The following is a 27,762-nucleotide window of genomic DNA, read 5'->3' as shown; positions in this document are numbered from 1 at the left end:
CTCTGTCGCCCAGGCTGGAGTGCAGTGGCCGGATCTCAGCTCACTGCAAGCTCCGCCTCCCGGGTTCACGCCATTCTCCGGCCTCAGCCTCCCGAGTAGCTGGGACTACAGGCGCCCGCCACCTCGCCCGGCTGGTTTTTTGTATTTTTTAGTAGAGACGGGGTTTCACCGTGTGAACCAGGATGGTCTCGATCTCCTGACCTCGTGATCCGCCCGTCTCGGCCTCCCAAAGTGCTGGGATTACAGGCTTGAGCCACCGCGCCTGGCACAATGAATTTTAAAAGGTTGTTCTTTGAGATAAATTCCTGATATCAACCTGTTTACTCATCATTACTCATCATTTCATAAAAACAGAGACTAGAACATGTCTTCTAATTCATCCCAGTTACTTGCATTTCTCATCTCTTTAGATGATCATAACTTTTTTTTCATTCAGCATGTACTTCTTAATTCATTTTGATTTCCTGACTGTTTTCTGCCTTGCTGTTGGCTTGCTCAATCCCTTATTTTAGTTAGGTAACTTTCTGAACATTAACCAATGTTAGCAATATCCCCAAGTCCTATTCTTTCTCTCCATTCCTGTCTGTTGACCATGGACTCTAGTTAACTCCAAAGCCAACTCAGCATTTATTAACCCTGATTAAAGACAAGGGATTGTACCCTCCAAACTGAATGACACTAAGTATTTTTGATCTTCTGGAGTTTATGTGTTACCATTTAATGTTGACATAAGCCTTATTAGCCTCCAGATTTTTCTATTTGGTCAGGACAAACCAGTGATATGGTACTTGGAGAAACAATGTAAATGCCTTTCCCCTGGGCCAGACAGCCTTCCTTACCTTGCAGGGTAAAGAAATCATCAAACTGGTAAACATGCTCTGGGTCAGTAGCAATTAGATTCATTTCTTTGTGGAATATTTCAAAGTTGGGATCATTTTTCTTCACCACCCCTATCACAAATATCTCCACATTGGTGTCACTGGCATTCTTCACCACCTCTGTCAGTTTCTCTTTATCACGAGAATCTGTCTGCCCATCAGTGATGACCAAGGCCACTTTTTTTACACCTGGCCTTGCATCTTCGAACATGTCGTTGGCTGCTTGGAGAGCAGTGGCTGTGTATGTGCCTTCCCCAAGATACTGCATGTTGTCCACAGCCAACTTGAAGTCATCCTTGCTGGAGAACTGCTTCAAATTAGCCACCTTCTCCACCTTATGGCTATAGTTGATAATGCCTATGCGGGCCGTGGCAAGGTCCAGAGCAACCCGGTCAGCCATAGTCTTCACAAAATTTTTGATGATCTGGAAGTTCTCTGGCCCCACGCTTTCTGAGCTGTCAATCACAAACACCAGCTCTAGCGGAGTCTCTTTGCATTTGGGCCCACAACCTAAAAGATGAATGTCGAGATAGAAACATTGTGGGAATGATTGACATCAGATTGTTGAGGGGAGGGGAGAAAAAGGCAATGATGAACCTGAGACCTGAATTATTCTCTTCCTTTTCTGTGATTGTAAAAATACCTGACAGCTCTCTCCCTTCTGGTTTCTATACTTGACTCTTTTAAAATATACATAATATATAATATAATATAATATAATATATGTGTGGGGAAAAACACTGTAGTGGATAATAATAAATACTTATGTGCTTGTTTCTTGGATTTTAAAATAAAATATTTTTAAAAGAGTTAGCATGCCCTGTGGATGCCATCCCAATAACATTCCTCTTCCTCTCCCAGAGAGGTAACCACCATCCAACATTTGCTGTTTATCATCCCACCATTGTATTTAATCTGAATCTGAAAACTGATATTTCAGTCTTCAACCATAGCCATATATGAAAATTGAAATTTGCTCACCAGGCTGGCCAGTGGATGAAGTAATGTGATGAAAAATTGTCATTGTGGTGGAAGGATTAGGATCTTAAATGTACACAGGAACAGCTATCCCTAACTACTCTAGTTTATGTCTCCAGTCACCCACAATGACAACTATGGCAGCTTACACGTTACCAAGGAGGCCAGCAGTACATCCATGCTATGAAAGCTTTTGAGGGGAGTAATCCCCGAGAACACTAGTCAGTTAAAAAAACCTTCTATTTAAGTTGATAACAACCATGTAAAGCAGTTGCCAGAGTCACCAGGAAATTTATCAGGGTTCTGTTTCTTTATTCATATCTTTGTGTTATTCAATAAGCCTACTGCAGAAAACCATCAGGAAATTATGTACTATTTTTATAGGGCTTCTAGAACCCAGAAGCCATGTCTACATTGCTCTCTCACTAGAGAGACTCCCAGGCTGATTCTTAGGCCCAGCAGTCTTCTAGGAAATAAGCTGGTTCTGGAATTCTCTGTATAGAAGGACAACAATATGCCTGCCTCTGACTACTTTAAACCCAGAAGATTCTCCCATCATTATTCCATTAGTCTCTTGTCTTTTGGCTAATTTCTTTTCTTTACTTCCTCTTTCTGGTAACTCTAAGTTTACCATTCAACCATGGAAGGATTTAGTAGTTGTGAAGCAAGGTGAACACATGACTCTGTCCTCCCACCTTTGGGACTGAGTACAACTCAAAACTCTACTCGAAAGAATTCATGGCTTCAGGAAAAACACAGACATTCTAATCACCAGCTAGGCTGGACTCAGATACCAGTTTGGCTCTTGTAGTCATATTTCCTTTGTTGAGTTTTTCTTCTCAGCTCAGGTAAATGTCACAGAATACAAACGAGTACTGTGCTAACAAAAGGCCCGGCTGCCTACATACTCTAGGCTGGCACCCTCACATGCCTTAACCAGTCTGGGAAGATGATTTTATTTTCTTACATCAGGATTTCCACAGTCTCTCTTACTGCTTCCTTTCAGTATCCATTGACTTCAAATGAGCTTTACATTTTCCCACTAGCTATATAATATACATCTGGACAAACACATTCTCTCACCAACCCAGTACATAGTGGGGCTGATACTTTAAAGTGATGTTTTTTTCTTGAGAGTCAAATCTTACCACATATTTCTGTAATAAGTTTGATAATTTCTTCTTTCTAGGGGATAAAAAGAAAAATGTATCACTATATGAATGACTATAATATTTTTCCTATAGCTATAAAAGATATCTTATTACAATCAGCATTGACCATTTGATTTAATTCTTTCAATGCAGAAAATAAAATAAATAACACAGAAGTCAAAAGTTGACTATAATATACCATAACTAAAACGCATTTGAGCTGTGAAACTTAATAGCTGAGACTTTTGGAATTCAAATTGCAACTGCAGCATTTATCAGCTATGTGACCTCAGGCATTTGGTGCCCTAACAGTATCTGTGTCTCAAGGCTATGGTATGGATTAATCAATGTTAATGCACACATCAACACAGGGTCTGGCAACTTTAACATACCTACAGTGTGGCGCTATATATACATTCAGTTACACAATTTAAACCACATGTGCTGAGCAACCAAGACAAGCCCCAATGCCTGCAGAGAATTCATTCTGTGCTGTGTTTTCTCTTCTTTTTTTGTGCTAGTTCCTGATTTTTTAAGTCCTCTCTTCAGCTTCTTAACACTCTTGCTTTGGCTCTTCTGTGACATTTCCCCATGTTCCTGAATGCCCTTTCCTTGTCCTGCTGCCCATGAGCTCCATCAGAAGGGCCTGAAATGAGCTGTGTACTAGAAATAAAGCTGCCAACGCTCTTCCCTGTGCAGCATGTTTATAAGTAAGTACGATGAGAGTAGAGAAGGCAGGATTCCACATTTGTCCAACACTTGAAGCTAAAAGAGATGATTAACAGAAGCCTAGATCTCAACAGGAGGACCAGTGGACCCAATCTAAGAAAATAAATTTTAACAGGTGCAAAAGTAAAACTTTTAAGAACAAATCTATAATGACAGAATCAAGGTGGAGGTGATGTAGCCTGTAACATGGCTTAAAAGTAGAATATATGGGGAATATTTGTAATATTTTAATTTAACTTTTAAAACTGTACGTAAAAGCTAATGATTCCAAGTGGCTATTTAAAAAGAACATCTACCACAATGTTGAGTTATATAATGCAATTCCACAAAATGAGAGTCAACAGTCATCTTTTTTTCTAGGCTTTGTCATGCTTTCCCACACTTAAAAAGACATTTTAAAAAATCTGAAACATGAACATGTATAGAAAGGTAAAATGTACGTATTTATATTTTTATATTAAAAATATCTAGAAAGGGGAAATGTATGTATTTATATATTTATGCTTAATTTCTTATAAATGGAGAAAATACTATACATCAAGTTTTATGGTTATAATTTGTCACAATACTATATTATAATTCATTTTCCACATTATTAAGGATTCTGAAAAACTTGATTACTGAAATTGAATGTACGGCCACTTAAAGGTTCTGTGATACACACTCTCATACTGTACTTTAGAAAACTTGTAGTAACTGACACCTCCAACAGCAGTAGATAAGAAAATCTGTTTTATTTTAGCCACACAATACCGGCTGTTATTATATCATCTTTGTCAATTGGTAGATCAAAATCATTGTTTTAAATTACATTAATTAAAATATTCGTGAGGCTACATTTCATTTCATATGCATGTTTCCAAGTTGTTTTCTCTTGTGCATACCTGTGTATGTTCTTTGTCCTACCTTTTTCTATGGGAATATTTGCTTTTTATTCACTTATAAGAGCAATGCATGTATCAAGGTTGGATTTTAATTTTGCAACATATTTTGTGGCATAATCAGGTTTAAAATACTTGAAGTCACCATATATATAAATGTTTTCTTCATGTTCTTTGCATTTAAGTGACTGGAAGAGTTCATTCCTTCCCCTAAAATCACTGAATAACTACCTTGGCTACTTGGTGCCAATGATGAAGGCATCATATTTATACCCCTCAAAGGATTCACAATCTAGGAAGAAGTAGACAGACGAAGGCTTTCATAAGTGCTATGGACAGCCGAGGAACCATCTCGATCTGCTGGGAATTCCTGGGGCAGGAGAATGGGAATGGGACTGTGGTCCAGGGAGGCAGACTCTGACCAGGTTGGGACAGGGAAGGGGACCATTCAGGCAAGGGGGTCGGCCTTCTCTCAGAGCATACTGCATTACAGTACTCGAGTAAACTTATGAATCAGGGCACACAGCAGAAACAATGACAAGAAATGTTGGAGACAGATGGACTCTTGAGGACCTTTGTGTCATGTTGAAGAGTATGAACTTTATCCTGGGCAGTGGGACTCACATGATCCCTAGGCAGAGAAGAGCTCTGGTGGAACTTTTATTTAAGAGATATGATCATAGCAGCCAGTGGAGGGGTTTCAGGTTCCTAAATGATTCAGGCAAAAAAAAAAAATATGACATCGGAAGGCTGTGGTAGTAGTAATGGATGAGGAGGATAGGCCTGGAGGGACATTCCAGGGGAAGAATGAGGGGCTTGGTGAGTAACTGCAAGAAAGGATGAGGGAAAGAAGGAGTCTAAGAGGAGGCAAATGATGGTGGGGCCATACTCTGAGAGAGGCAGGAGTGGGATGGGGGCAGGTTGGGAGCTCATGAAGATGATGGAGCCCAGCTTGAGTCTGGCTAAGTCTCATGCGTCTATAAAACATCCAACTAGATATGCCCACGGGCAGCCTAGGATGTAAGATCTGGTGCTCAGGAGAATTGTCCAAGCAGGGGGTAGATTTAAGAAATGCCAGTATACACTTGGCTGTTCAAACAGGGACTAAAACTAAGATTGCCTGGAGCAGGGCTTCTCGGCCTTTTTAAAACCAGTGTGTTTCCCCTTCCCCACATTCGATAAATATATTCTTACTGTTTAAAATAAAAACACTGGGGGCGGAGCAAGATGGCCGAATAGGAACAGCTCCAGTCTCCAACTCCCAGCGCGAGCGACACAGAAGACCGGTGATTTCTGCATTTTCAACTGAGGTACTGGGTTCATCTCACTGGGGAGTGCCAGACGATCAGTGCTGGTCAGCTGCTGCAGCCCGACCAGCGAGAGCTGAAGCAGGGCGAGGCATTGCCTCACCTGGGAAGCACAAGGGGGAAGGGAATCCCTTTTCCTAGCCAGGGGAACTGAGACACACAACACCTGGAAAATCGGGTAACTCCCACCCCAATACTGCGCTTTAAGCAAACAGGCACACCAGGAGATCATATCCCACACCTGGACGGGAGGGTCCCACACCCACAGAGCCTCCCTCATTGCTAGCACAGCAGTCTGTGATCTACCGGCAAGGCAGCAGCGAGGCTGGGGGAGGGGCGCCCGCCATTGCTGAGGCTTAAGTAGGTAAACAAAGCTGCTGGGAAGCTCGAACTGGGTGGAGCTCACAGCAGCTCAAGGAAACCTGCCGGTCTCTGTAGACTCCACCTCTGGGGACAGGGCACAGTAAACAATAACAAACGCAGCAGAAAGCTCTGCAGACGCAAACGACTCTGTCTGACAGCTTTGAAGAGAGCAGTGGATCTCCCAACACGGAGGTTGAGATCTGAGAAGGGACAGACTCCCTGCTCAAGTGGGTCCCTGACCCCTGAGTAGCCTAACTGGGAGACATCCCCCACTAGGGGCAGTCTGACACCCCACACCTCACAGGGTGGAGTACACCCCTGAGAGGAAGCTTCCAAAGCAAGAATCAGACAGGTACACTCGCTGTTCAGAAATATTCTATCTTCTGCAGCCTCTGCTGCTGATACCCAGGCAAACAGGGTCTGGAGTGGACCTCAAGCAATCTCCAACAGACCTACAGCTGAGGGTCCTGACTGTTAGAAGGAAAACTATCAAACAGGAAGGACACCTACACCAAAACCCCATCAGTACATCACCATCATCAAAGACCAGAGGCAGATAAAACCACAAAGATGGGGAAAAAGCAGGGCAGAAAAGCTGTAAATTCAAAAAATAAGAGCGCATCTCCCCCGGCAAAGGAGCGCAGGTCATCGCCAGCAACGGATCAAAGCTGGATGGAGAATGACTTCGACGAGATGAGAGAAGAAGGCTTCAGTCCATCAAATTTCTCAGAGCTAAAGGAGGAATTACGTACCCAGCGCAAAGAAACTAAAAATCTTGAAAAAAAAGTGGAAGAATTGATGGCTAGAGTAATTAATGCAGAGAAGGTCATAAATGAAATGAAAGAGATGAAAACCATGACACGAGGAATACGTGACAAATGCACAAGCTTCAGTAACCGACTCGATCAACTGGAAGAAAGAATGTCAGGGATTGAGGATCAAATGAATGAAATGAAGCGAGAAGAGAAACCAAAAGAAAAAAGAAGAAAAAGAAATGAACAAAGCCTGCAAGAAGTATGGGATTATGTAAAAAAACCAAATCTACGTCTGATTGGGGTGCCTGAAAGTGAGGGGGAAAATGGAACCAAGTTGGAAAACACTCTTCAGGATATCATCCAGGAGAACTTCCCCAACCTAGTAGGGCAGGCCAACATTCAAATCCAGGAAATACAGAGAACGCCACAAAGATACTCCTCGAGAAGAGCAACTCCAAGACACATAATTGCCAGATTCACCAAAGTTGAAATGAAGGAAAAAATCTTAAGGGCAGCCAGAGAGAAAGGTCGGGTTACCCACAAAGGGAAGCCCATCAGACTAACAGCAGATCTCTCAGCAGAAACTCTTCAAGCCAGAAGAGAGTGGGGGCCAATATTCAACGTTCTTAAAGAAAAGAATTTTAAACCCAGAATTTTATATCTAGCCAAACTAAGTTTCATAAGTGAAGGAGAAATAAAATCCTTTACAGATAAGCAAATGCTTAGAGATTTTGTCACCACTAGGCCTGCCTTACAAGAGACCCTGAAGGAAGCACTAAACATGGAAAGGAACAACCGGTACCAGCCATTGCAAAAACATGCCAAAATGTAAAGACCATCAAGGCTAGGAAGAAACTGCATCAACTAACGAGCAAAATAACCAGTTAATATCATAATGGCAGGATCAAGTTCACACATAACAATCTTAACCTTAAATGTAAATGGACTAAATGCTCCAATTAAAAGACACAGACTGGCAAACTGGATAAAGAGTCAAGACCCATCAGTCTGCTGTATTCAGGAGACCCATCTCACACGCAGAGACATACATAGGCTCAAAATAAAGGGATGGAGGAAGATTTACCAAGCAAATGGAGAACAAAAAAAAGCAGGGGTTGCAATACTAGTCTCTGATAAAACAGACTTTAAACCATCAAAGATCAAAAGAGACAAAGAAGGCCATTACATAATGGTAAAGGGATCAATTCAACAGGAAGAGCTAACTATCCTAAATATATATGCACCCAATACAGGAGCACCCAGATTCATAAAGCAAGTCCTTAGAGACTTACAAAGAGACTTAGACTCCCATACAATAATCATGGGAGACTTCAACACTCCACTGTCAACATTAGACAGATCAATGAGACAGAAAGTTAACAAGGATATCCAGGAATTGAACTCATCTCTACAGCAAGCAGACCTAATAGACATCTATAGAACTCTCCACCCCAAATCAACAGAATATACATTCTTCTCAGCACCACATCGTACTTACTCCAAAATTGACCATGTAATTGGAAGTAAAGCACTCTTCAGCAAATGTACAAGAACAGAAATTATAACAAACTGTCTCTCAGACCACAGTGCAATCAAACTAGAACTCAGGACTAAGAAACTCAATCAAAACTGCTCAACTACATGGAAACTGAACAACCTGCTCCTGAATGACTACTGGGTACATAACGAAATGAAGGCAGAAATAAAGATGTTCTTTGAAACCAATGAGAACAAAGATACAACATACCAGAATCTCTGGGACACATTTAAAGCAGTGTGTAGAGGGAAATTTATAGCACTAAATGCCCACAAGAGAAAGCAGGAAAGATCTAAAATTGACACTCTAACATCGCAATTAAAAGAACTAGAGAAGCAAGAGCAAACACATTCGAAAGCTAGCAGAAGGCAAGAAATAACTAAGATCAGAGCAGAACTGAAGGAGATAGAGACACAAAAAACCCTCCAAAAAATCAATGAATCCAGGAGTTGGTTTTTTGAAAAGATCAACAAAATTGACAGACCACTAGCAAGACTAATAAAGAAGAAAAGAGAGAAGAATCAAATCGACGCAATTAAAAATGATAAAGGGGATATCACCACCGACCCCACAGAAATACAAACTACCATCAGAGAATACTATAAACACCTCTACGCAAATAAACTGGAAAATCTAGAAGAAATGGATAATTTCCTGGACACTTACACTCTTCCAAGACTAAACCAGGAAGAAGTTGAATCCCTGAATAGACCAATAGCAGGCTCTGAAATTGAGGCAATAATTAATAGCCTACCAACCAAAAAAAGTCCAGGACCAGATGGATTCACAGCTGAATTCTACCAGAGGTACAAGGAGGAGTTGGTACCATTCCTTCTGAAACTATTCCAATCAATAGAAAAAGAGGGAATCCTCCCTAACTCATTTTATGAGGCCAACATCATCCTGATACCAAAGCCTGGCAGAGACACAACAAAAAAAGAGAATTTTAGACCAATATCCCTGATGAACATCGATGCAAAAATCCTCAATAAAATACTGGCAAACCGGATTCAGCAACACATCAAAAAGCTTATCCACCATGATCAAGTGGGCTTCATCCCTGGGATGCAAGGCTGGTTCAACATTCGCAAATCAATAAACATAATCCAGCATATAAACAGAACCAAAGACAAGAACCACATCATTATCTCAATAGATGCAGAAAAGGCTTTTGACAAAATTCAACAGCCCTTCATGCTAAAAACGCTCAATAAATTCGGTATTGATGGAACGTACCTCAAAATCATAAGAGCTATTTATGACAAACCCACAGCCAATATCATACTGAATGGGCAAAAACTGGAAAAATTCCCTTTGAAAACTGGCACAAGACAGGGATGCCCTCTCTCACCACTCCTATTCAACATAGTGTTGGAAGTTCTGGCTAGGGCAATCAGGCAAGAGAAAGAAATCAAGGGGATTCAGTTAGGAAAAGAAGAAGTCAAACTGTACCTGTTTGCAGATGACATGATTGTATATTTAGAAAACCCCATTGTCTCAGCCCAAAATCTCTTTAAGATGATAAGCAACTTCAGCAAAGTCTCAGGATACAAAATTAATGTGCAAAAATCACAAGCATTCTTATACACCAGTAACAGACAAACAGAGAGCCAAATCATGAATGAACTTCCATTCACAATTGCTTCAAAGAGAATAAAATACCTAGGAATCCAACTTACAAGGGATGTAAAGGACCTCTTCAAGGAGAACTACAAACCACTGCTCAGTGAAATCAAAGAGGACACAAACAAATGGAAGAACATACCATGCTCATGGATAGGAAGAATCAATATCGTGAAAATGGCCATACTGCCCAAGGTAATTTATACATTCAATGCCATCCCCATCAAGCTACCAATGAGCTTCTTCACAGAATTGGAAAAAACTGCTTTAAAGTTCATATGGAACCAAAAAAGAGCCCGCATCTCCAAGACAATCCTAAGTCAAAAGAACAAAGCTGGAGGCATCACGCTACCTGACTTCAAACTATACTACAAGGCTACAGCAACCAAAACAGCATGGTACTGGTACCAAAACAGAGATATAGACCAATGGAACAGAACAGAGTCCTCAGAAATAATACCACACATCTACAGCCATCTGATCTTTGACAAACCTGAGAGAAACAAGAAATGGGGAAAGGATTCCCTATTTAATAAATGGTGCTGGGAAAATTGGCTAGCCATAAGTAGAAAGCTGAAACTGGATCCTTTCCTTACTCCTTATACGAAAATTAATTCAAGATGGATTAGAGACTTAAATGTTAGACCTAATACCATAAAAATCCTAGAGGAAAACCTAGGTAGTACCATTCAGGACATAGGCATGGGCAAAGACTTCATGTCTAAAACACCAAAAGCAACAGCAGCAAAAGCCAAAATTGACAAATGGGATCTCATTAAACTAAAGAGTTTCTGCACAGCAAAAGAAACTACCATCAGAGTGAACAGGCAACCTACAGCATGGGAGAACATTTTTGCAATCTACTCATCTGACAAAGGGCTAATATCTAGAACCTACAAAGAACTCAAACAAATTTACAAGAAAAAAACAAACAAACCCATCAAAAAGTGGGCAAAGGATATGAACAGACATTTCTCGAAAAAGACATTCATACAGCCAACAGACACATGAAAAAATGCTCATCATCACTGGCCATCAGAGAAATGCAAATCAAAACCACAATGAGATACCATCTCACACCAGTTAGAATGGTGATCATTAAAAAGTCAGGAAACAACAGGTGCTGGAGAGGATGTGGAGAAATAGGAACACTTTTACACTGTTGGTGGGATTGTAAACTAGTTCAACCATTATGGAAAACAGTATGGCGATTCCTCAAGGATCTAGAACTAGATGTACCATATGACCCAGCCATCCCATTACTGGGTATATACCCAAAGGATTATAAATTATGCTGCTATAAAGACACATGCACACGTATGTTTATTGCAGCACTATTCACAATAGCAAAGACTTGGAATCAACCCAAATGTCCATCAGTGACAGATTGGATTAAGAAAATGTGGCACATATACACCATGGAATACTATGCAGCCATAAAAAAGGATGAGTTTGTGTCCTTTGTAGGGACATGGATGCAACTGGAAACCATCATTCTTAGCAAACTATCACAAGAACAGAAAACCAAACACCGCATGTTCTCACTCATAGGTGGGAACTGAACAATGAGATCACCTGGACTCGGGAAGGGGAACATCACACACCGGGGCCTATCATGGGGATGGGGGAGCGGGGAGGGATTGCGTTGGGAGTTATACCTGATGTAAATGACGAGTTGATGGGTGCAGCACACCAACATGGCACAAGTATACATATGTAACAAACCTGCACGTTATGCACATGTACCCTAGAACTTAAAGTATAATAATAATAAATTTAAAAAAAAAGAAAAAAAAATAAAAACACTATTTTTTCATTCACGATATGCCATCACTGTGCTATTGAATTAGCCTTTTCAAACTGTATGTCCCCTGCCTTCAGTGGCTGCATTCCCTGAGAGTTTGAAGACAGGGAAGACTGAGGCCAGACACTGGGAAATGCTAACACCAAAGTGACAGGTGGAGAAACAGAGTCTTTTTAAATAATTTTATGGGATGTATTAAAACATTTAATGCCATCAATGGCATTTGCCTCTTAAAAGAGGAGTTTGTTAGTCTAAAATGGATCTGCACAATTGATAGCTATTGGGGGATACATTTGATCACAGAAAGGATGAGAGGGAGAGAGAGAGGAAAGAGGCCTTTGGAGAACAGCTTTCATAGGGGAGTAGCCTGAATTTGGTATCAGACAGGCTACCTCTAGCTATAAGGGCTCTGCTACGTGCCAGCTAGATGACTTTGGGTGTAATGTTCAACCAACTTGTGTGTCTCCATTTGATGTAGAGATACTATCTACCCCATGGAGCTGTCATGCAGATTAAAGGTGGGATCTTAGGTAAGAGAAGGTTATTGCCACCAGCCTGTTACCGTCTTCTTGTACCACAACCCACTAGTCCTACACTGCATGGGGGTTTGGCCAGCATTCATGCTGTGAACCAGTGCTCATTTCCAAGCTCTGTCCAAATCCCCTGAAACCACCTGCTGTTTGGCCACCTCTTGGCTGGACCTGTGCATCCAAGCCAGTGCTTCAGCTCTCCAAACCTGTGGCCATTTGAACCAAGAATTCTGGAATTCCATGCCTCCGGTGTGTGGCACAGAGGGACATACGTGCATGCGCTTTGGCCCCAAGGACTTCTCACCTGGAGGAAGGAGTGCAGCTGGAAAAGGACCAGGGTTCCAGAGCAGGGGCCTCTAAAACACCCTGCAGTACTAGGTAAGGAGCCTAACATGTACTGATGTAGAGGAGCCTAACACAGAGCCTGTCACACACTAAATTCTCACTTAATGCAAATTCTCTTTTCCTTCACTCTTCTTGTCTTGCTAGTCTCTTCTTCCAGAATCTAGAAAGCCAAAGTCAGCAGAATGATGTCCCTACTTCTAAGGTCTCTGTCTCTTGGTTGAAAAGCTGCCACTCAAGAGATAAAGCCCATCCTGCCCTCAAACACCATCATACACCATTTTGTCTGCTCTGGACCCCCAGATCACTTCTTTTATCATAGCATTTATCACTCTGTAGATGAACATCCTTTGTTGTCTTTCTCTCCACCAGGCTGTGAGCTCCTTCAGTTCGGAGAGGTAGCCTCACTCTCCACTATTTCCCCAGTGCCTGTTTTGGAGCCTGACTCAGAATAAGGTTTACGGGATATGTCCAATAAAGGTTGGTGAAATGAATGAATAAACGAATGGAGAAAGGAAACCAGTCCCTTTCCCCATGTTGGGACAGTAGGGCAGGTATAAACCTATAGGAAACGTTCCTCTGCTCATTTACATACACTCTTCCCTGCTATTTTTGGGGAGAAATTGTACATATGTAGCTACTTCATCTACTATGGGCATCTTTGGGGGTCTGACTTATGGTGGGGAACAGCAAAGAGAAAAAGGCAGACAGCCCACAGAACACATGTGCAGTTCTGTTGGTCACATGCCCAGCTCTCAGCTCTTGCCTTCACCACCTGAACTGTCACTCCCTCACAGTTGGATGTTCCTAGTACAGTACATTGAATCAGCCCCCCTAGACCACAACCCCTGGAAAAGTCCAACAGGAAAAAAGGAAAAGGTATCTGTTTTTCCTCAACCCCAGAAGATGGATTGCCTTCAAATCAGAAAGGAAGAATGAGACTTTGCCTTCCACTCATGAGACTTTAAAGAGTCCGTTTTCTGTTCTTAATGGTGTGGGGAGAAGAACAGGAAAACATCACACACCGGGGCCTATCATGGGGAGGCGGGAGGGGGGAGGGATTGCATTGGGAGTTATATAAGTATGATATTCAATAAAGTTTTCTAAATAGGAAAAAATAAAAATAAAAAAAATAAAAATAAAAAAATAAAAACGAAAAAAAAATACTTATTGAATAATTGAATCAATACAAAAATGTAATCCCAATTTTGTGATTGCTGCTCTCCTCAGAGCACTTCTAAAGGAACTAGTTCAGGAAAAAAGAGTCCTCATTCTAAAATGAGATGAACCACATAAATTAAAGTCATTTGGTAATCTGGCTTTTTTGAAACAGCCACCTCCTTCTTGGCCAGTAATAGCAGTGTGATCATTTCTACCAAGGATCCGAGTGGAGTAGTCACACACACCCACCATAAGGCAGGACAAAGTTTTATTTCTCCCCTCACAGTCAGATTCAATTACCTCATGCATCTAAGTCAACACTGGGCTGGTAGTAGTTGCTCTCATTTAAATAGAAACTGGAATTCTGCATCCAAAAATTCATAATTATAAAGCTAAAGCATGAATGCAAAAATTTTGCATTTTCAATTACCCTCTAGAATGGATACTCACTGTAAGTCCTAGGTCTCCTTTGGGTCCTTGTAAACCCTACTTAGTGGAAGAAGAGTAAAAGTCAATGTAGGTTGGAACCAGTTAGAGTATAAAATCACAGTGAGACATTAAAAACTACTTCTTGCCTGTTTTCCTGGAGATCCAGGCTCTCCAATTTCTCCTTTATCACCTTTCTTTCCCACATCGCCCCGTTCTCCATGCTCTCCCTTTACACAATAGGGTAAAATGATAGGTTCAGAATGTGAATATAAAAGCCAGATAAGAAAAGCTCTATACTTTGGTTTATCTGCAACTGGCATCTCTTGAAGACCTTCAGTTCTTGTTTATACAAATGCAGTATTTGAAAAAAAAATTGAGGATAACTTATTTACATCCCATCAGATACCATAATCTAATTCATGATGAACCAGAGGTCTCAGAGTGAAGAGACCTTGAGATATACTAATACCATCTAATCAGTTCACCTTTCAGGACATACAACTATTACACAATTTACCAAGTTCCTGAGTTATCTGGTATCTCCTACATGGTATGTTGTAAGATAACTAATAAATCTTTTATTAGTTATCTTCTGAGAAAAAGAAAATGAGATTTTTTTTAAAACATAGAGATGGGATCTCACTATATTGCTTAAGCTTGTCTTGAACTCCTGGCCTCAAGCAATCCCCCTGCCTCAACCTCTCAAAGAAAAGGACATTTTATAAAGTAAAACTATTTATAGGTAGAAAAAGCAATGCGCAAGGATTTAATTTCAAGTGGATTTTTTTTCTTCTGAGAGTTGTAAGGGGACGCGTGACACATATATGAGAGTTCTTCCAAAGTTAAAGTTAAGCTATTGAGATCCTAAGCCTAAGCATTTCTCTAAGATCCTGAGACACTTACCTTCTGGCCTGGGAGGCCACGGCCCATTGTGCCCTTTGGGCCTGGAAAGCCTTGTGGTCCTTGTTCCCCCTACATAGAATATGAGAAAGAGATGTTCTATTAATTTCCCAAGATAGCTTGGATATTCTTTAGGTCAGAAAAACACTTACAGTTTAAAACTGCATTATAGTATTATCTAAATATTGGGGGGGAAATATATATATAAACATTTGTATATAAATACATTCACGTATGTGTGTATGTGTATGGCTCAATGATTTACTAGTAAGTGTTTAACAACTAAGACTAGGATAGAAGTGAAGGCTCTGATTTATGCCATTTGCCTGTTTCTGTGGTGTAAATACTTTCACTGTGGCTAATTTCAAGCTATGAACACATCAGCCAGTTCACACATAACAGATAGCTGCTATTTCATGGTAGTAAAGGTGGGTTGGGTATGGTAGTAAAGGTGGGTTGCATCTGTTTACATTTTTCCATGTTTTATGGTATGTTAAAAAACACAAGTTATTGGTTGGGCGCAGTGGCTCATGCCTGTAATCCTAGCACTTTGGGAGGCTGAGGTGGGTGGATCACCTGAGGTCAGGAGTTTGAGACCAGCCTAGCCAACATGGCAAAATCCTGTCTCTACTGAAAACACAAAAATTAGCTGGGCATGGTGGGTGTGCACTTGCAGTCTCAGCTACACAGGAGGCTGAGGCAGGAGAATTGCTTGAAACCAGGAGGCAAAGGTTGTAGTGAGCTGAGACTGCACCACTGCACTCTAGCCTGGGCAACAAGAGTGAAACTCCATGTCAAAAAAAAAAAAAAAAATTCATTTTGGTAACGGAGGAAAAGAGTATATAACAGCATCCATCCACAATTAATGCCAAGTTTCTGTTTATGTAATTCCCCTTACACTGTTAGTTTCATCTCTGATAATTTGTAGCAACATTCAGGACTTGTTTCCAGCTTTCTCCATCACATTTTAACATTATTTCTTGCCCCACCAAAACCACACAGGTTCCAAGGGGTTTCATGGTGTTGAGCATGACACAGAAACAATCACTAGCAAGTATAGAAAGTCATAGTTCTGATGCTCCTTGGATCTTATACTCAATCCTTATTTGACACTGGATAATTATTAGTGATGAGTCTCTGGCAAAGGCTTGAAGGACCATGGGCTCCTGGGGATTGATCTGTGTTTTTCAAAAGTATCCTGATGGTCCCCACCAAGATCATTGGCATGCTTGATAAAAATTGCATCTCCCAGGCCCAACCTCAAACCAACTAAATGAGAATCACAGGTGAAGGTAAAGGCAAAGTATGCATTTTGCCATAAGCCTGCTAAAGCTTGAGAGCCACTACTCCAGGAGTCATGATGGGACTTATGAGGCACTCCTGGAAGGGGCCACACAGGTTTGCTTGGAGACCATTGTAACTTTGGGCATCTCAACATCCCTGAGCCTCCTTTACCTCGTTCATTGGCTGTCAAGCTTTTTTAAATCAAAAGGGTTCATTCTTTTTAAAATTGTTATAATGCAATATTTCAGAACAAAAATTATATAGAATAAAGTAAACACTTATCTACCACCATGTTAAAAAATAAAATAGATACAATTCAAACCTCTTAGATACTTATCCCCAACCCTATTTCTCTGAGACAGAAAATCTCTACCTGAAATTCATATTTATCATCTGTATCCGTGTTTTTATGCTTTAACTACATTTCAAAATAATACATCATTTTTTGTGTGATTTTTGTTTTGTTTTCATTTTTGTTTTGAGACAGAGTCTCACTCTGTCACCCAGGCTGGAGTGCAGTGGTGTGATCTCAGCTCACTGAAACCCCCACCTCTCAAGTTTAAGTGTTTCTCCTGCCTCAGCCTCCCAAGTAGCTGGGATTACAGGTGCGCATCACTATGCCCGGCTAATTTTTGTATTTTTAGTAGAGTGGGGGTTTCACCATGTTGGCCAGACTGGTCTCAAACTCCTGACCTCAGGTGATCTGCCTGCCTTGGCCTCCTAAACTGCTGGGATTACAGGCGTGAGCCACCGCACCTGGCTGATGTTTTTAATATTTTAAATTTCCAATAAATGATATATTTATGCATCCATTTTTTTAAAAAAACCTCAACATTATCTATTTGAAATTTATTTGTGTGTGTATATATATACATGAAGTTCTAATTTGTTGATTTTCTCTCTGCTATACAGTATTTTATTTCATTAAATAACTGAATACAACTTATCCATTAGCCTTTTGATGGACATTTAGGTTATTTCCAATATTTCTGTTTTAAAAAATTTTAAGAATATTCTTTTATATACCTTTGCATACTTGTATATATTCCTAGGAGGAAACTCTTACATCAAAACAAATATTGTATAAAGTGGTACAAAATAAAGTAAATACAAGTACAGATTCTCTAAAGCTGAACTAAAGGGCTCAATTTTTCACACACCCATCCCTAACCTCTCACAGCACATCGGCTTGACTGAACTCTAAGGTTCTTTTTTATTCTCTTACATGTGTTTCTAAACTGGTTGTAGGTATGGGGTTATGGTATTGCCTCCCCAATTCAACACCAGAGGACTTGAAACAAGTTCTTTACAGCGGTGAGACTACAGAGAACTTAATTCACTGAATGTCTTTTTACTTTGTTATCTCTTGAGCCAAGCCCAATGCAGTGACATACTGGGCCCCCTGGGAATGGGTATGCAGTGTTGCACTACAATGTCTTCAGCCCCCCAGGGAGGCTCACCCAGAAGAAGGAGTGCTTCCTCTGTTAGTTGCTTAGAGGGAACAAGTAGGGGGATGATTGGTCTTCTTTATTCAGTTTAAAGTCAGGAGAGAATACAGTAGTCCCCCTATATCTGTACTTTCACTTCCTGTGGTTTCACTTACCCACAGTCAACTGTGGTTGGAAAATAAGTTAGTATAGTACAATAAGATATTTTGAGAGAGACCACATTCACATAACTTTGATGACAGTATACTGCTTATAGTTGTTCTATTTTATTATGTGCTTGTTAATCTCCTACTGTGCCTAATTTTAAATTAAACCTTATTACAGGTATGCGTATATAGAAAAACATAGTATATTTAGGGTTTGGTACTATCCAAGGTTTCAAGCACCCACTGGGAATATTGGAACATATCTCCTGCGGATAAGGAGGAACTACTGTAATCTTTTTCCACCAGGAAACTTGATGTCTTGGGAGCCCCAGAACCCTGGATTGGAATTTGTGCCAGTTAAATAAGCCCTAAACATTCGACTGACACTGGAACTCCAAGATGAAAATTCAAGCAAAAAAAGGAGAGGAGAAAAATTTGTCCTGTTTCCAAAGATGGCACTCCCAACACAGGTGTCATGAAGATGAACAGGCGGGAATGTGTAGCTAACACAGACCAACCTCATTATGCTCACTGCAAAACATGCTCTAATAGGAGTGGATCTGCAGTCTGCTTCTGAACATGAAGGTTAGTGCGGTCTGCCTACATACAGACTAGCAGCCAGCCCCCATAGTGATACGCAGGACTGCAGGCAGCCACCTGCCTGAGGTTATACTATCTTCTTCTGTTCAAATCAAAAGGAAAACAAACACAAATATTATAGGAAAGATATCCTCTCAAGAAAGATGTCTTGGTAAAGTACACTTTGGTATAAATTTGTTTTCTCAGATTTTTTGTGGAGGTGAATGAGGACATTTTCATTCAGTGAGGTACCTGGTTGAAGGTTTGGGTTGCAGGGGAGATGCGCCAGACCACTGTGGCTGAGTTAGGGCTCCAGTTGGCCAGGGATAAGAGAGACTAAAGGTTCACGGGAGAACACTAAGAGGAAATCCATGGTTGGCTTTGTCTCAACCTCAAAGGACAGAACAGTGTGATAAACAGAGGAGCTGGGACTGTGATGTGATAGCGAATATCACTGGGAGTTGTATGTTAGACAAAGTGGATCCAGAAAGAATGCCATACCTTTCTGACAATTACTCAGAATAATTATTTCTTTTGCAATATTTCAGGTTCCTCCAGTAGCTAATACAGAAGATGTCCAATAAATGTTCATGAGTAACTAGATGCCTTTAAGAAATGACACAATTTCCTAATATAGCTAAAACCTATTGCTGTAATGGGAAGCATGGCACATGCCCTGAGGGAAAAAACGTTAGAGTAGCAAATTACCGTGTTAGGATAATATTCAGGAATTTCTTTTGCATTACCTCACAATATAAATATTTTCTGTATAACTGTTAACACTATAGATATTCCAGGCAGCTAGATTTCCCTATAATAAAGGCAATTCATTTTCTTTTTAATCGCTAGTTTCCCTTCAAAATACTTAAAGGCTTCCTATAACTTTCAGAGTAGACTATCTAGCTAAAAGCCTTTAGCAAGTAAATCCATGTCTGAGCTTGGCAGAGGTCAATGCTATCCAATTAGACTTTTAAAGGTGTAAGTCTCAGGAAAATAATAAATAATGATTTGAGTGTGGGTCAGAAGCAACTGCAGGAAACAACCTATTGGAAGCTATAATTAAATCTAAATTTCAAACCATGGTTAATCACTATATCACCACATTAGATGTGTGTCCTGATAAAGATGTGATCATTTTCATTTTTCAGATGACTGCTTGTTCTCTGGGAAAGAAATTTCTAAGAATAATGCATATCTACCTGAATGCTTCCACTGATTTATTTTTGCATTACTGATATGTCAGGAAACAATGATTTGTCTTTTGAAATGTTTTCTCAGTAAGGTGTGGTAAGAAAAAATCAAATTCATAGATGATCATAAAATGTAAAATGGATATCTGGCTTCTGCCAGTATGTAGAAAAGTAGAAAAAATGCTACTCTTATTCTTAAAACCCCAACAACAAAAAATGAGAACTAATCTGTGAAGTCACAGCTTTTCTTGAATCCATCATAGAGCTGTGGTTGCAGGGCAACCAGCCAATTCAGCATCTAAGGAAAGTCAAGATCCTTCAAGGAGACACAGGCTTGGATATTCACTTACCTGGTAGAAGTGCCACATGTTATACAAGCTGGTAAGAATTCAGCTAAAATTTTTAACAGGTCGCTAAAGGCTGAGTGTGTGACAGCATGAGGGGATAGGACCCCTGGGAGCTTCAGGCACAAGGGAAAATCACACCTCCCCACAGACTTTTCTCAGGGACTTTGCTGGTGCTCAAGTGAAAGACTGGGGCCAGGAGTAGGCTTCCTTTGTGGTGCCAGCCTTGGGAGGGAAGCAGCAGTCCCACAGGTCTCAGTCTGTTTGTGCTGCTATAACAAAATACCATAGACTGGGTGGCTTATAAACAACAGCAGATTATTTCTCACAGTTCTGGAGGCTAGAAAACCCAAGATCAAGGAATTGGCAAATTCAGGATTTGGTGAGGGTCTATTTCCTGGTTCATAGGTGGTACCTTCTTGCTGTGTCCTCACATGGTGGAAGGGACAAGAGAGCACCCCGGGGACTCCTTTATAAGGGTGCTAATCCCATTCCTGAGGGCAGAGGTGACCTAATCACCACCCCAAGGCCCCACTTCCTAACACCAACGCCTTGGGGATTAAAATTTCAACATATGAATGTGGGGACTATATGCAATTTCAGACCACATTCTGTTTCCTTTTGAAGGAAACAGAATAAACCTTGCAAGAATGAATCCTGGGCCCAGATCTTTAGAGATGCCCTACTACTTGGGGAGGGTCAGGAAACCATGCCCAGACCATTAGAGGCCTCCTCCTATGGGTTTGCTGGAACACATAAAACTGCAAACTAAAAAGGGTAAATTTTACTGCGTATAAATAATCCTTTACTAAAGAATGAAACAATTCTTTAAAAAATTAAAAAGAATTAGATGAACACTTGGCAAAATTTAAATGAGTTCTATAAATAGTATTATATCAATAATTTTCTGATGTTTATTATTGTACTGTGTTATATAAGAGAATGTGCTTGTTTGTAGCAAAAACACTGATGTATTAGGGGTAAATGGGTACCATATCTGAATTTTACTCTCATATGTTTCAGAAAAATAACATGACACATACATATATATATATACACGCAAAGTGTTTGATATAGCAAACGTGGTATTATTAACATTTAGAGAATCTGGGTAAAGGATATATAAAAATTCTTTGTATTATCTTTGCAACTTTTTTTGAAAGTCTGAAATTATTTCAAAATAAAAGTTAAACATTAATATATAAAATGAATGAATGAATGAATGTACCAAATGGTTGCAAAAAGATGTCAGCTATCACTGCTGTGGCGATTAAAGCATATGAGTATACAGGTACTTTGCCTACTCAAAGTTTGGGAGCCCAAAGGCTAAAAGAACATCAGAAGACCTAAAACAACCCAGCCATCCCATTACTGGGTATATACCCAAAGGATTATAAATCATGCTGCTATAAAGACACATGCATATGTATGTTTATTGCGGCACTATTCGCAATAGCAAAGACTTGGAACCAACCCAAATGTCCATCAGTGACAGACTGGATTAAGAAATGTGTCACATATACACCATAGAATACTATGCAGTCATAAAAAAGGATGAGTTCATGTCCTTCGTAGGGACATGGATGCAGCTAGAAACCACCATTCTCAGCAAACTATCACAAGAACAGAAAACCGAACACCGCATGTTCTCACTCATAGGTGGGAATTGAACAATGAGAACACCTGGACACAGGAAGGGGAACATCACACACTGGGGCCTGTTGTGAGGCGGGGGGAGGGAGGAGGGATAGCATTAGGAGATATACCTAATGTAAATGACGAGTTAATGGGTGCAGCACACCAACACGGCACATGTATATACATGTAACAAACCTGCACGTTGTGCACATGTACCCTAGAACATAAAGTATAATAAAATAAATAAATAAATAAATAAATAAATAAATAAATAAATAAACAAATAAATAAAATAATCATTAAAAAAGACCTAAAACAAAGCTACGGGTATGGATTTCTCCCTATGCAGAAACAGCTTCTGCTCTTTGAATTCAGGAGGCTTCTACTGTTACCAGAAGCCTCTATGTTTCCCTAGGATTTATATTCATACCAATTTCAGTTCAATTTTTTAAAATTTCTGGGGTACATGTGCAGAACATGGTTTGTTACCTAGGTATGTATGTGTCATGGTGGTTAACTGAATCCATCAACCCATCATCTACATTAGACATTTCTCCTAATGCTATCCCTCCCCTAGCCCCCTAGCCCCTGACAGGCCTTGGTGTGTGATGTTCCCCTCCCTGTGTCCATGAGTTCTTATTTTTCAACTCCCAGTTTTGAGTGAGAGCACGTGGTGTTCAGTTTCCTGTTCTTGTGTTAGTTTGCTAAGAATCATGGTTTCCAGGTTCATCCATGTCCCTGCAAAGGACAAGAACTCATCCTTTTTTATGGCTGTATAGTATTCCATGGTGTATATTGCCACATTTTCTTTATCCAGTCTATCATTAATGGGCATCTGATTGGCTCCAAGCCTTTGCTATTGTGAACAGTGCCGCAATAAACATGCGGGAGCATGTGTCTTTATAGAATGATTTATAATCCCTTGGGTATATACCCAGTAATGGGATTGCTAGGTCCAATGGTATTTCTGGTTCTAGATCCTTGAAGAATCACCACACTGTCTTCCACATGGTTGAATTAATTCACACTCCCACCAACAGTGCAAAAGCATTCCTATTTCTCCACATCCTCTCCAGCATCTGTTGTTTTCTGACTTTTTAATGATCACCATTCTAACTGGTGTGAAATGGTATCTCATTGTGGTTTTGATTTGCATTTCTCTAATGACAGTGATGATGAGCTTTTTTCACGTGTTTGCTGACTGCATAAATGTCTTCTTTTGAGAAGGGTCTCTTCATATCCTTTGCCCACTTTTTGATGGGGTTGTTTTTTTCTTATAAATTTGTTTAAGTTCTTTGTAGATTCTTGATATTAGCCCCTTTGTCAGATGGATAGATCACAAAAATTTTCTCCCATTCTGTAGGTTGCCTCTTCACTCTGATGATAGTTTCTTTTGCTGTGCAGAAGCACTTTAGTTTAATTAGATCCCATTTGTCAGTTTTGGCTTTTGCTGCCATTGCTTTTGGCGTTTTCATCATGAAGTCTTTGCCCATGCCTATGTCCTGAATGGTATTGCCTAGGTATTCTTCTTTTTTTTATGGTTTTAGGTCTTACTTAAGTCTTTAATCCATCTTGAAATAATTTTTGTATAAAGTGTAAGGAAAGGGTCCTGTTTCAAGTTTCTGCATATGGCTAGCCAGTTTTCCCAACACCATTTATTAAATAGGAAATCCTTTCCTCATTGCTTGTTTTTGTCGGGTATGTCAAAGACAAGATGGTTGTGGATGTATAGTGTTATTTCTGAGGCTTCTTTCTGTTCTGTTCCATTGGTCAATATACCTGTTTTGGTACCAGTACCATGCTGTTTGGGTTACTGTAGCCTCAAAGTATAGTTTGAAGTCAGGTAGCATAATCCCTCCAGCTTTGTTCTTTTTGCTTAAGATTGTCTTGGCTGTGTGGGCTCTTTTTTGATTCCATATGAAATTTAAAGTAGATTTTTCTAAATCTTTCAAGAAAGTCAATGGTAGCTTGATGGGGATAGCATTGAATCTATAAATTACTTTGGACAGTATGACCATTTTCACAATATTGATTCTTTCTACCCATGAGCATGGAGTGCTTTTCCATTTGTTTGTGTCTTCTCTTATTTCCTTGACCAGTGGTTTGTAGTTCTCCTTGAAGAGTTCCTTCACATCCCTTGTAAGTTGTATTCCTAGGTATTTTATTCTCTTTGTAGCAATTGTGAATGGGAGTTCACTCATGATTTGGCTATCTGTTTGCCTGTTATTGGTGTGTAAGAATGCTTGTGATTTTTGCACATTGATTTTATATCCTGAGACTTTGCTGAAGTTGCTTATCAGCTTAAGGAGCTTTGGGGCTGAGATGATGGGGTTTCCTAAATATACAATCATGTCATCTGCAGAGACAATTTGATTTCCTCTCTTCCTATTTGAATAACCTTTATTTCTTTCTCTTGCCTGATTGCCTCAGCCAGAACTTCCAACACTATGTTGAATAGGAGTGGTGAGAGATGGCATCCTTGTCTTGTGCCAAATTTCAACGGGAATGCTTCCAGGTTTTGCCCATTCAGTATAATACTGACTGTGGGTTTGTCATAAATAGCTTTTATTATTTTGAGATCTGTTCCATCGATACCTGGTTCATTGAGAGTTTAGCATGAAGGGATGTTGAATTTTGTCGAAGGCCTTTTCTGCATCTATTGAGATAATCATGTGGTTTTTGTCATTGGTTCTGTTTAGGTGATGGATTATGTTGATTTACATATGTTGAACCAGCCTTGCATCCCAGGGATGAAGCTGACTTGATCGTGGTGGTTAAGCTTTTTGATGTGCTGCTGGATTCAGTTTGCCAGTATTTTACTGAGAATTTTCACATTGATGTTCATCAGGAATATTGGCCTGAAATTTTCTCTTTTTGTTGTGCCTCTGCCAGGTTTTGATATCAGGATAATGCTGGTCTCATAAAATGAGTTAGGGAGGAGTCCCTCTTTTTCTGTTGTTTGGAAGTTTCAGAAGAAATGGTACCAGCTCCTCTTTGTACCGCTGTTAGAATTTGGCTGTGAATCCATCAGGTCTTGGGCTTTTTTTGCTTGGTAGGCTATTAATTACTGCCTCAATTTCAGAACTTGTTTCAGTCTGTTCAAGGATTCAACTTCTTCCTGGTTTAGACTTGGAAGGGTGTATGTGTCCAGGAACTTATCCATTTCTTCTAGATTTTCTAGTTTATTTGCATAGAGGTATTTATAGTATTCTCTGATGGTAGTCTGTATTCCTGTGGGATCAATGGTGATATCCCCTTTATCATTTTTTATTGCATCTATTTGATTCTTCTCTCTTTTCTTCTTTATTAGAGCAGCAGCTAGTGGTCTATCTACTTTGTTGATCTTTTCAAGCAGCTCCTGGATTCATTGATTTTTTGAAGAGTTTTTTATGTCTCTATCTCCTTCCGTTCTGCTCTGATCTTAGTTGTTTGTTGTCTTCTACTAGCTTTTGAATCTGTTTGCTCTTGTTTCTCTAGTTCTTTAATTGTGATGTTAGGGTATTGATTTTAGATCTTTCCCACTTTCTCTTGTGGGCATTGAGCGCTATAAATTTCCCTCTAAACACTGCTTTAGCTCTGCCTCAGAGATTCTGGTACCTTGTATCTTTGTTCTCCTTGGTTTCAAAGAACTTATTTATCTCTGCCTTAATTTCGTTATTTACCCAGTAGTCATTCAGGAGCAGGTTGTTCAGTTTCCACGTAGTTGTGCAGTTGTGAGTGAGTTTCTTCATCCTAAATTCTAATTTCATTTCACTGTGGTCTGAGAGACTGTTTGTTATGATTTCCATTCTTTTGCATTTGCTGAGGAGTGTTTTATTTCCAATTATGTGCTCAATTTTAGAATAAGTGTGATGTAGTGCTGAGAAGAATGTATACTCTATTGATTTGGGGTGGAAGGTTCTGTAGATGTCTATTAGGTCCAGTTGGTCCACAGCTGAGTTCAAGTCCAAAATATCCTTGTTAATTTTTTGTCTCATTAATCTGTCTAATATTGACAGTGTGGTGTTAAAGTCTCCCACTATTATTGTGTGGGAGTCTAAGTCTCTTTGTAGGTTTTAAGAAGTTGCTTTATAAATCTGGGTGCTCCTGTATTGGGTGGCTATATGTTTAGGATATTTAGCTCTTCATGTCGCATTAATCCCTTTACCATTATGTAATGCCTTTCTTTGTCCTTTTTTATCTTTGTTGATTTAAAGTCTGTTTTATCAGAGACTAGGATTGCAACTCGTTTCTTTTTTTTTTTTTTTTTTTTTTTTTGCTTTCCATTTGCTTGGTAAATATCCCTCCATCCCTTTATTTTGAGCCTATGTGTGTCCTTGTACACGAGATGGGTCTGCTGAATACAGCACACTGATGGGTCTTGACTCGTTATCCAATTTGTCAGTCTGTGTCTTTTAATCGGGGCATTTAGCCCATTTACGGTTAAGGTTAATATTGTTATGTGTGAATTTGATCCTGTCATTATGATGTTAGCTAGTTATTTTGCTCGTTAGTTGATGCAATTTCTTCAGTGTCAATGGTCTTTAGAATTTGGTATGTTTTTGCATTGGCTAGTGCTGGTTGTTCCTTTCCATGTTTAGTGCTTCCTTCAGGAGCTCTTGTAAAGCAGACCCAGTGGTGACAAAATCTCTCGGCATTTGCTTGTCTATAAAGGATTTTATTTCTGCTTCACTTATGAAGCTTAGTTTGACTGGATAAGAAATTCTGGATATGAAATTCTTTTAAGAATGTTGATTATTGGCTCCCACTCTCTTCTGGCTTGTAGGGTTTCTGCAGAGAAATCTGCTGTTAGTCTGATGTGCTTCACTTTGCGGATAACCTGACCTTTCTCTCTGGCTGCCCTTAACATATTTTCCTTCATTTCAACCTTGGTGAATCTATTATGTGCCTTGGGGTTGCTCTTCTCAAGGAATATCTTTGTGGTGGTCTCTGTAATTTCTGAATTTGAATGTTGTCCTGTCTTGCTAGGTTGGGGAAGTTCTCCTGGATAACATCCTGAAGAGTGTTTTCCAGCTTGGTTCCATTCTCAATGTCACTTTCAGGTACACCAATCAAACATAGGTTTGGTCTTTTCATATAGTCCCATATTTCTTGAAGGCTTTGTTCATTCCTTTTCATTCTTTTTTCTCTAATCTTGTCTTCATGCTTTATTTCATTAAATTTATCTTCAATCTCTGATATCCTTTCTTCCACTTGATTGATTTGGCTATGGCTATTGATACTTGTGTATGCTTCACGAAGTTCTTGTGCTGTTTTTCAGCTCCATCAGGTCATTTATGTTCTTCTCTAAACTAGTTATTCTAGTTAGCAATTCCTCTAACCTTTTTTCAAGGTATTTAGCTTTCTTGCATTGGGTCACAACATGTTCCTTTAGCATAGAGGAGTTTGTTATTTCACCTTCTGAAGCCTACTTCTATCAATTCATTAAATTCATTCTTCATCCAGTTTTGTTCCCTTGCTGGCGAGGAGTTGTGATCCTTTGGAGGAGAAGAGACATTCTGGTTTTTGAAATTGTCAGCATTTTTGTGCTGGTTTTTCCTCATCTTCATGGATTTATCTACCTTTGTTCTTTGATGTTAGTGACCTTCAGATGGGGTTTCTGAGTGGACATCATTTTTGTTGATGTTGATGCTTTCCTTTCTGTTTGTTAGTTTTCCTTCTAACAGTCTGGCCCCTCTGCTGCAGGTCTGCTGGAGTTTGCTGGAGGTCCACTCCAGACCATGTTTGCCTGGGCATCACCAGTGGAGGCTGTAGAACAGCAAAGA

The 27,762-nt window shown here is 39.9% G+C and overlaps 1 protein-coding gene across 2 annotated transcripts in view; it reads right to left on the bottom strand.

The window, feature by feature from the left end:
• COL28A1 (collagen type XXVIII alpha 1 chain) overlaps positions 1 to 27,762 on the bottom strand; it is a 184,727-nt gene that overhangs the window by 21,677 nt on the left and 135,288 nt on the right. For both annotated transcript variants that reach the window (XM_073009112.1, XM_073009113.1), the window contains exons 28-32: positions 15,372 to 15,440; positions 14,615 to 14,695; positions 14,490 to 14,525; positions 3,005 to 3,041; positions 840 to 1,388 (exon numbers count right to left, since the gene is read on the bottom strand). In XM_073009112.1, coding sequence (XP_072865213.1) covers positions 840 to 1,388; positions 3,005 to 3,041; positions 14,490 to 14,525; positions 14,615 to 14,695; positions 15,372 to 15,440 — 772 coding nt within the window. The remainder of the gene's footprint in view (positions 1 to 839; positions 1,389 to 3,004; positions 3,042 to 14,489; positions 14,526 to 14,614; positions 14,696 to 15,371; positions 15,441 to 27,762) is intronic.

Source organism: Chlorocebus sabaeus, chromosome 21, assembly GCF_047675955.1.
Source record: "Chlorocebus sabaeus isolate Y175 chromosome 21, mChlSab1.0.hap1, whole genome shotgun sequence".
In the NCBI taxonomy this organism is placed as follows: Eukaryota; Metazoa; Chordata; class Mammalia; order Primates; family Cercopithecidae; genus Chlorocebus; species Chlorocebus sabaeus.
Note: the sequence above shows the minus strand (reverse complement) of the source record. Positions and strands in the feature narration are given on the sequence as shown.